At 35.0% G+C, this 10,931-nt stretch overlaps 1 protein-coding gene across 1 annotated transcript in view; it reads right to left on the reverse strand.

Annotated features, from left to right (window-relative positions):
* Window positions 1–500: 500 nt before the first annotated feature.
* The window catches only part of LOC128249436 (protocadherin-19-like), a 67,117-nt gene continuing 56,686 nt past the window's right edge, over window positions 501–10,931 (reverse strand). Inside the window, exon 3 of the mRNA XM_052973130.1 lies at window positions 501–7,321. Within this exon, the coding sequence (XP_052829090.1) occupies window positions 7,287–7,321 (35 nt within the window). The 3' untranslated portion in view covers window positions 501–7,286. The remainder of the gene's footprint in view (window positions 7,322–10,931) is intronic.

Here is a 10,931-nt window from a genome sequence, read left to right on the forward strand (position 1 = left end):
AAGCCAATGTCGACCTTGCTGGAATTTGAAAGCAGAACATAAAGACAGGAGATGACACTAAGCATTCTGCCTGGTGAGCTAAGAATTCTGCTAGCTCACCACCTTTGAACTGGTACAAATTTTGAACTACTTTTTATATGACATTTCATTGAAGGGCAGAATGTGACATAAGTCTCTCTTTTGGTCTACTGCTTGTGTCATGTGATATTTTGTGACCTCATAAGAAAACTAGTGTAAGTACCAGAAACGTGATCTTAAAGATCCTTCTTTACAGTCTAGATTTCAGCTCCATGGAGAAGAAATCTCTCTACATACACCCTGAAGAAGGCCAGTCTCATTGACTCTATTGATAATAAAATATCCATCAGTACAGACTGTAAGCCAATGGTTAAAATTTCTAAATACTTAGAAATTATTTTCTCCCTCAGATAATTTGAAATAGAGTGAAAAAGAGTGAAATAAAATACATGAAAAATAAATCATAATTCAGTTTTCTGTTCAATTAATTTATTCCAATTTAAAAAACAAATATATAATCATTTATTCATATTTATATTTATTCATATTTATTTATTCATTTATTTTATATTACTGTTGGTAAACAATAGCATTGAGAGTGACAAGGGAGTATTTTACTCGATACTGAGCAAATATCTTGAAAGATATCATTTGTAAAGTACTTTTTATTCATTTTTCTTGCCATTGTTCACATTCATTTCTGATATATACATACAAACATATACAGTATATAGACTCACACATGCATATCCCAGCTGAGATATATATATATATATATATATATATATATACACATATATGAGGGAATGCAGAAAAGTTACTAGCTTTAAGGATATTGTGAAAGGCCTGGTTGGAAGCCCAATCTTTCCAGTTTGTCTACAAGGCTTACAAAAACTGAAGGAACACTGCAATAAGTGTGTGAATCTGAGAAAGGAATTTTTTTTTTTTAAATATCATAATTGACTGATGTTCCTGTATTTTCTTTTACCCAAAGCTGAGAACTTTTCAGCACCCCCTCACACACACATATATATATATACACATATATCTGTTTCTCTGTGTGTGTACGTGTGTGTGTGTGTGTGTATACATGCACACACACACACACACGACATATCCCAACTAAAATATACCAGGTAGAAGGACCAGTCTTGGCACAGAAGCTCACCAATCTCTTTCAGACCATGTGGCAACAGAAAGTTGTTCCTCAGGAGCTTAAGGACCATTTCTATTGTCCGTCTCTACAAGAGAAAGGGAGAGAGGTAATCCCGCGGCAACCACCAAGGAATTTCTCTCCTTATATATATATACATTCACACATACACAGGCACGCACATGCACGCATGCATGCACAAACACACACATACACATATACACACACACTTATACATATATGTGTATACAATGAGTTTCTGCAGATTTTCAGTCTACTAAATTCCACTCCAAAGTAAACACATGGTCACAAAGGAAGAATGTTGTCCAAGGTACCCTGTGACAGAATCAAACAAGGATCAAATAATAACGAAGTACATGTTTTAACCACACAGTCATGCAAAATATAGTTTATAAAATTTGTTTTCCCCATTGATTAATACGGGAGCTTCACACATGTGGGATGTAGTGTCATTTAACAAAATCAATAGCTTCCAGCTTGATTTTTGTCATTATTATTTATTTCTTTTACTACTGCTGTTGTTGTTGTTGCTGTTGTTGTTTAGCCACAAGTTAGCTCTGAATGAGCTGACATATGATCAAAAGCATTGTAACCATGACCGTCTTCTTTATTTTTTTAGGGACAATATGTAACATGCCCTTCCTTTTATAAGAAAACAGTGAGTGATTTGAGGGTGATTCAGTTAATATTTCTAGCAGATTGATTGACTACATAGAGGCTCTGTATTTCTGATGTCTTTATCCCAAATACTTTTTTGTTGCAGATGCCAAATGAAACTTGTCAAATAAAATAGCTATATCCATGAGCCAGAAAAAAATTTACTTTGCAGGGTTGTAGAGAATGTTTTGAAATTAAGCATACCGAATAATTTATGCCTTATAACAGTCATCATCATCATTTTATCTTTTTATCCTTTTACACCCATATTACCATACTGGTATAGGTTTGATGGGTCTCACACCATTTCACCAGATTTCATTGGTCTTTATCATCAGGCATTTACACAGAACAAAGGAAACTGCAATCTGTGCTGCTATGTTATTTATTTTTTTCTGTGGCTGGACGCCTTTCCCTTCATTTACAACTTTATAATATAGACTGATGCATCTTATCATGCCACAAGCACTAGATAGATTGCATGCTTCAGAACTCGTAGCGGTTTTTATTCAGAATTACTGCTTTATTCAAGGGGTTGCCTGAACAGCAGTTTGTGGAATCGGTGTCTACTCTGTGTAATCCTATTTCCCTTTGCTACATGGATGCTTTCAACTTGGCAATAATTTTACAGTATAGAATGCCACAATCACAAGGGAGGTTGTTAATAGCAAGACTAAAGAGTCTTGTCTACACTGCATCCACTAAAGACTGAAAAGGGAATGATGACAAATTAACAGTTGTTTTACATTAAATCATGAGGAATAGTTTTAAAGCTAACCTTTATAATTATAATATTTTTAATCAACTTCATTAGTTCTTTACTGTAATTATAACTTAAATTCATAAATTCTTTCATTCATATCTATTCAGAGTAGTTAGTAGTCCATTTATAACTTGTGATAACTTTTAGACTATCCTTCTTCAGATTTATTAAATTTTGTGATAAAAATACTGATCAGAGTTTTAAAAGACTTGAACCTGTAACATTTTGCCGTGATAATAATTAGCAGTGCTGTGACTATTTTCAGCTCTACATAGAAATTTTTAATTTATTTCTGAGATTAACTAATTATGTTTTCACTTTTTTCTTCTGCTAATAACATTTTATCTTTGGCATTCTAATTCTGTTCCAAGAGATATGTAATTTAAAAATCTTTCCACTAACTAGTACAGTAGTACATAGGGTAAAGTAACTATTAATTTGAAGTAGTTTAATTTTTTCACTTTCTGAGCATTTTCCATAAACAAACAGCCTGATTTGAAAGTTTAGCGATCTTAGTTCATTCTTCAACATTTAACATAAAAATCAAATATAAAGAGGCAGTAAGAATTCCTTTGAATTAGAAAAGGTGAAATGGAATCTTCAAAGAAGATTTGAATAATTTTCTCTATCACAAGAATAGAAAAGATAACAATAGGTTTGGTTCCTTTTCATTAGGCTTCAGCCAAAAAATAAATATTTAAAAAGAAAGAAAGGTAGGAGGCTTTAAAGAAGGTAGAAGATGGAAGCACATAAATATAAGTTACCATCTGACATTGAATGAAGTGTGACAATTTAATATTTCGAAGATCAAACAAACAGTCTAAGATAATTAGATTCCAACTGCCAAACATTTTTCATATTTAAAGAGAGATTCTAAAACATCAAACTGTTATTACTGAAATCATAACGGGGAAAACATGCTACTCCTATTTAAAAATCAAAGATAGAAAAACAGTGTGTGTATATGTAAATGTGTCTGTGTGTAGATCCTGAAAATATTTGGAAAAAAATTCTATTTATTTCAAGTAACAGAGCTTACTGAATAACTTTTTATTTATCTATTATTTTCTTTCTTTTTTTTTTTGTTACTAAATTGGATTTATTTTTAAAAATAATCTTGAATTTGATCGTATTTTTTACCATTTTTTTTTTTGTTTTAGGCAATTTTGTAAAAATATTTAAAACATTTTATGAAGATAAATAAGTTGGCTGAGTTACACTTATAAAAAAAACAAAAACGAAGACTAAATGCAAAAGCTGATAAAGTTTACAATTTATAAGGTTAGCAAATAGCTTCACAATTTTAAAGAAATATTTTCCAAAACTTCTGTTGTAGAATACTAAAGAATAATAATACCTGAATGCTGAATGCTGGCAACTGATGAATAAGAATACAAGAGCATTCTTTCAGAAAGACTTGCTTGATCCGTGCCATACTTGCTTCAGCAGATTGTTTATTTACACCATTTCAGTTCCATCTAACATGCCATTGTATTGTCTGGGTAAATTGAATGCTCAAAACACTTCCTGCTATTGTGAATCTACAACTGGGAATCTACCAAATGCATTGCTTTAATAATTTATACAGAGGCAAAAATTACCTTTGTCTTTCTATAGATTCTATCATTAGTTTGTTTATTGTTATTATTATTTTTTTTTTAAATTCTTTTCTGCTAAAGCTATTCACAGTTTTTAACCAAATGCTGACATCATACAATCTTCATTTCCGCCTTCGTTCTGGTGACAGTTATAACTTTCAAATAACAATGATTACAATGATGATGATGATGATGATGATGATGTTAGTGGTGGTAGTGGGAGCGACGATGATGATGACGACAATGATGACAGAGATGAGGATGATAATAATTACATTAAGGTGGAAGACAATTGATTTCTAAAAATAAAATTGCACTTATTGGAACTTGTCATTTTACTACTGCTGCTGCTGTTGTTACTGCTGCTGCTACTACTACCACTATAGCAGTTGCTGCTGTTGATGGTGGTAGTGATGATGACACTGATAATGAGAATAACAATGATGATGACAATGAGAATGATGCTGTTGCTGCTGCTGCTACCACTGCCACTTCCTCCAATTCCATCACAGCTGCTGCGGACACCGATGCCATCACTTCCACCTGTTCCATCACAACTGCTGCTGCTTCTGCTGCACTCCCACTACTGACAGATGATTATGATGATGATGATGATGATGATGACAATGATGACGATGATGACGACGACGATGATGATAGTGATGACGAAGATGATGATGATGATGATGACGACGATGTTGATGATGATGATGATGATAAAGATGATGATGATGATGACGGCGACAATGTTGATGATGATGATGATGATGATGCTAACGACAATGACAATTATAACGATGACGAGTAGGATAACGAAGATGATGACAATGACAGTGACGATGAAGTTGATGATGATGATGATGCAGCCTGTATTACTGTTACTGACATTGTTGTTTCTCTTTCTAATACTACTGTTGTTGTTGCTGTTGTGGTTGACCATTTAGCATTCATACTATTTTCTCAAATCTAATGTTCATTTATTCACATTATCTTGAATTTATCATGCATTATCTTGTGGCTCCAAGATTTCAAAAACGGGATTGGTTTATTTTCAGAATGACATTGTAGGGTAGGTGTGAGAGGACAGATCTGGCCAGTTTGAACAAACAAGTAGAATATTTGAGCCAGATACAGCTGGTTCAACCCATTAGCATTTAAACTGACCATCCAACCCTAATATTCTAATTGTATTACGTTCAAACTGGCCAGGTCTGATATCATTCTAAAAACAAAAAAATCACATCATCAAAATCTCAAAGCCACAAGATAATACAGGATTAATTTGAAACAATATGAATAAATAAGCATTATATTTGACAAAATAATCATCATCACCATCATCGTTTAATGTCCGCTTTCCATGCTAGCATGGGTTGGACGATTATCTGAATGCTAAAGGTTTAAAAGCTTAAAAGTTAAAGTAAGTAAAACAAATGAATCTCTGTCAGCTTTAATAATGGATATCATTTATTTATTTGTTCAACTGAATTAACTAGTTGCCCATTCACTTAGCATGCAAGTGGCTGAGTATTCTTGAGTGAAGCTTTATTTTAATCTTCAAACAATTCTAGAACACAATACATGAGATGGCTGAACCATTGGAATTACAGGTACAAGTTATCCATTGGACTTTCTATAGTTTCTGCCTATGCAGTTTTACTCACAAGGCTGGAGTTAGTTTGTGGTTATGACAAATGATACCTGCTCAAGATACCAAGTAATGGAATTGAACCCAGAACCTCAGGACTGTGAACGTTTTAGCCATACAACCATGTTGTTGCATCTTGTAGTGGGGTCCTGCATCAGGAATTCCTGGATTTTAAGGAGAGTGGAACTACCTTTTAGCCTCTATTGTTCCTGAAATAGAAGCTCCAGTCGTGGTCGCAGTTATGAATTAAGTAACATATTAGTGCTTGCCTATGAAGAGTGGATCTGGTAAAATCTGTGGAAGAAATGTTCATGGTTCAACAGAGGGAAGATGGTTGCAGCAATGCATTGTGAAGTGCAGTGAATGAGATGAAGCAAGGAAAACATCTTGGTCATCCACTACACCCATCTCTATCCCCAATCATCTTGACCTGGTTTTGCCACTAGATTGAAGATGACCATGGACATGAAAGTTACATTGACAGTGCACTGCTCTTCTTTACTTTAAACAAAGTAAACATGCAAATAATTAGTCATCTTTAAGGATGACTAAATGGTCCTCATCGCCTCCATGGACAAACATGGATAGTACAATTGCCATTATGCTGCCTTCGCCTCCTTTTCCTCCTCTTCCTTTTCATCTTCATTCGCCTCCTTCTCATCATCATCATCACCATCACTATCCTCCTCCTACCTTTTCTACTATTAGTATCACCATTACAAATATTACAGTTACATGTATTTGTTCCTTTGGGGAGATAGTAGGGGAGGTGAATGAGTTGGAGGAAGAATTGGTTGTTTTTTCTAGCTAGTCAAACAACTATATAAAAGCTCTCATCATAGTTCATGAGGCTTCCTAACATTCAAGCTCAACATGAACATAAAAGTATATCAGCCAATGAAAGACTGCCTACATGGGTGAGTGCCTCATAAAAAATAGCAGCCAAATTCCTCTCAAACAACACCATCTGTGTAAATGATGCATAAGATAATATAATCTGGTGTACATTTTTTCCTGGAAAAAAAAAATGACTGGTCACAGCTTGTAAATGTGTGACCATAGGTCTAACCTGAGGCTAAACAAAAGAAAGAAAAGAATGGAAAAGCCAATTGGAGAAACATGAATGAATGAGGGATCCTCTGCATGGTCACTGAACTTGCTAGAAATAGCTGCTGAATCTCCTTTAAATTGCACCCACTGTTTTATAAAGTGGCTCATGGGATAATGTAATCAGGAGCAAACTAGTCCTGAAAATACATTGGTATGGTCATGGCTGGAACGTCTTTGATCATAGGTCTGTTCAATCAGGGCTGAATTGGGCCTAAACAATAACAGCAACACAAGTCGTCAAGAGAGCCTCACATAGTCACTTGATCAGCTGAAAATAGCAGCTGGCAACCAAATCTCTCTCAAACTGTCTTAAAGTGGTCACATTAGATAATGTTGTCCAGGGTATACTAATCCTGAAAAAAAAAAGAGAAAAAGAAAGGGATCAGTGCTGATTTTAGATTTAGCGGGGTCTTAAGCTATATAATGCTTTGCGGGCCCCTTCTTTAAAGAATTACAATAGAAAGTCTTATAAAAATTGAAAACATATAAGCATTTTAATTATTCTGAGGCCTCTGCAAATTGTAAGGCTCGAAACCATTGGTTCTCACCTGGGGTCCATATGAGCCTTTGGGGACCCATGTAAAATTTTGTTGTTAAAATTTATGCGCATATAAATTTGTTTTACTTCTACAATATACAAAACGTTTTAACAATTTTTTTAATACAATTTCTAATAATATTTAATCATGAAAATATAATAGAATTTTTTTTAGATCTTGAATGGTTATGCGGGTCCATCTGAGTGAAATAGGAATCAAAAGAGTTCATAGGCTAAAAACAGTTGAGAAACTCTACTCTATATGGTAACTTGTTTAGCTAAGCCTAAATTCTGAACTGAATGTGAACATGAGTGGAATGGATTAAATAAGTGGCTTGCTTCAGTGAAGTTAATTTTGGGTCAAATAACAAGCAATAGTGAAAGAACATCAAACACAACCAAACATATATGTAAGGGAAAGGGGAGTGATGTACTAAATATTGTATGCAAACATTTCTTAATTAAAAATTTCTCTTCCAGTTGAAGAATGGAAACTAAATAATAATAGTAATAGCTGCATACAAAGACTCAAAGAAAAGGGGAAATAATTTCAAAAAATAAATTAAGAATTAATTTCTCAAATTAATTTTCATATTTAAGGAAAGGACAGTCTGATCTTTGTTAACTGGTAAATGATAGGACATATTTCAGTTTATTAGACCTTATCAATATCATGTAGTTGACTCAAGCATATAGTTCTAGTGAAGGATTTTTTACATAGAGAAAATATAGCATGCATGTGTCTGCACACACACAGATGCATGCACACACACAGATGCATGCACACACACACACACACACACACACACACACACACACACACACACACACACACACACACACACACACATTCTAATATTCATTTGGATATTCATGATCTGCATGTATGGAAAGGCATTTGGCAGTTTTAGTGTATACACACGTGCTGGATGTGTTTTTTCTTATTCTTACATCAAATTCCTAGAATGGCATGGGGGTTAATGCCTGTAAGCAAACAAATACTGATCATCAAGTGACATATGAGAGGGTGCTGGAAAGTTCCTGGCTTTAAGGGTATTGCAAGAGGCTTCTGAGTTCTTTTGCAGAGCTTAGAAAAACTGAAAGATCACTGTAATAAGAGTGAGAATCTGAGATGGAAATATGTTGGATAAATTCATAACTAACTGATCCTCCTATCTTTTCTTTTACTCAAAACCAGGACATTTTCAGCACACACCCCCATATACATGACAGGCTTCCATACAGTTTCCTTCAACGATATTCACTTACAAGGCATTGGTCAGGCCAGGGCTATAGTAGGAGACATTTGCCCAAGCTGCCACACAATAGGACTGAACTTAGAACCTCATGATTACAAAATGATTTGGGCTTCGACACAGTTTGCATCAAATAAATTCTATTCATTGGTTAATACAAGGCTACAGTAGTGAACACTTTACCTTTGGGATGATTGCTCCTTGAAATTTGTCCAGCCCTTTCTTACTCTGGCTGTTATACTTTCTGTACCATTTCTTACCCTGTTAATTATGACACACTGTAAACTGAAGTGTTAGATTGCTTCTAGTGAGCCATCAAGGCATTTTGGAGGATTTATTTCAAGTATGCTCATGGTATATATTACTCCAGTGCATCTGTCTCATACAAAGCTGTCAGTCTACATCTCTTAAATGCTTTTAACTTACATTGTGTACAGTATTCTTTTACTTGTTTTAGGCATTTAACTGTGGCCATGCTGGAGTACTGCCTTTAATCAAACAAGTCGACTCCAGGACGTATTCTTTGTAAGCCTAGTACTTATTTTATCAGTCTCTTTTGCCAAACTGGTAAGTTACAAGGACGTAAACACACCAACATTGAGTGTCAAGCGATGGTGGTGGGGACAAACGCAGACACACAAAATATACATATATATATATATATATATATATATATATATATATATATATACATATATATATATATGACAGGCTTCTTTCAGCTTCTGTCTGCCAAATCCACTCACAAGGCTTTGGTCAGCCCGAGGCTATAGCAGAAGACACTTGCCCAATGTGCCACACAGTGGGACTGAACCCGGAACCATGTGGTTGGTAATCAAGCTACTTACCACACAGACACTTTTGCGCCTATATGGAGTTTATACCTATTGCTTTTCAGCATATTGAACAAGGCCATTTCCCTGGCAATACCAAGATCTTATCTCGTTCCGTACTTCCCGATAACTTAGTCCTTGCTAAGTTAACCTTGAGGCTTCCCAATTCTAGGTTTAGCTTCCATGCCTGGAATTCCTTCTTTAACTCTACTATAGATTCAACAACAAGAACTTGTATGGGTTCCCACAGACAACCGGTCTTAATCTTAATCTCCTCTATGATAGCTTGTACGATGAATTGGTTGGAGCTGAGAACTGAGCTTTGGTGAATCCCCTATCTTTGCTCCAAATTTATAACTAAATTCATTGTTCACTCACTATACTTATTTCTACTTTGTAAATCCCCAAATTGTGTTTCTTTCTCTACGGATCTTGCACTGGTTGTATTACCAGTGAATACTTGGTGCATTTGAATCCTATGATTATAGTTATACCCTAATCATTAATTTTTTTCTTATGCTTATTATTAGGGCTACTCATAGAATTTACATTATTTTTGTTGATTTTTGACATATTGCATCCATTTGTGTTCTTATTACTAGTATTCATATAAAGGCAGTGAGCTGGTAGAATTGTTAGCATGCAGGACAAAATCTTTAGTAGTATTTCATCTGTCTTCAGATTCTGAGTTCAAATTCCACCTGGGTCAATTTAGCCTTTTATTCTTTCGGGGTTGACAAAATATGCACCAGTTGAAAACTGTGAAGGCGCGTAGCTTAGTGGTTAGGGCATTCAGCTCACGATCATAATTTCGTGAGTTTGATTCCCGATGACGCATTGTGTCCTTGAGCAAGACACTTTATTTCACGTTACTCCAGTCCACTCAGCTGGCAAAAATGAGTAGTACCTGTATTTCAAAGGGCTGGCCTTGTCACGCTGAGTCTCCCTGAGAACTACGTTGGGGGTACACGTGTCTGTGGAGTGCTCAGCCACTTGCACGTTAATTTCACGAGCAAGCTGTTCTGTTGATCGTATCAGCTGGGACCCTCGCCGTCGTAACCAATGGAGTGCTCCTCCAGTTGAACACGGGTTGATGTAATTGATTAACACCCTCCCCTAATATTTCAGGCCTTGTGCCTACAGCAGAAAGAATTATTAGTATTATTATAGGTGTGGAAGATATACTGCAATTAATAGTTTTAGAAAGGACTTTATAGGCATCCACTGGTTTGTCATTAGATTACCTCGAAATATTTACTTTTGTTTTACTATTCTTTATAAATTAGTAGTTCCCTTTCAAGTTTAGTTCACTGGTATATAAACTAAACAGTTGCTT

This window comes from Octopus bimaculoides, chromosome 14 (assembly GCF_001194135.2).
Source record: "Octopus bimaculoides isolate UCB-OBI-ISO-001 chromosome 14, ASM119413v2, whole genome shotgun sequence".
Lineage (NCBI taxonomy): Eukaryota > Metazoa > Mollusca > Cephalopoda > Octopoda > Octopodidae > Octopus > Octopus bimaculoides.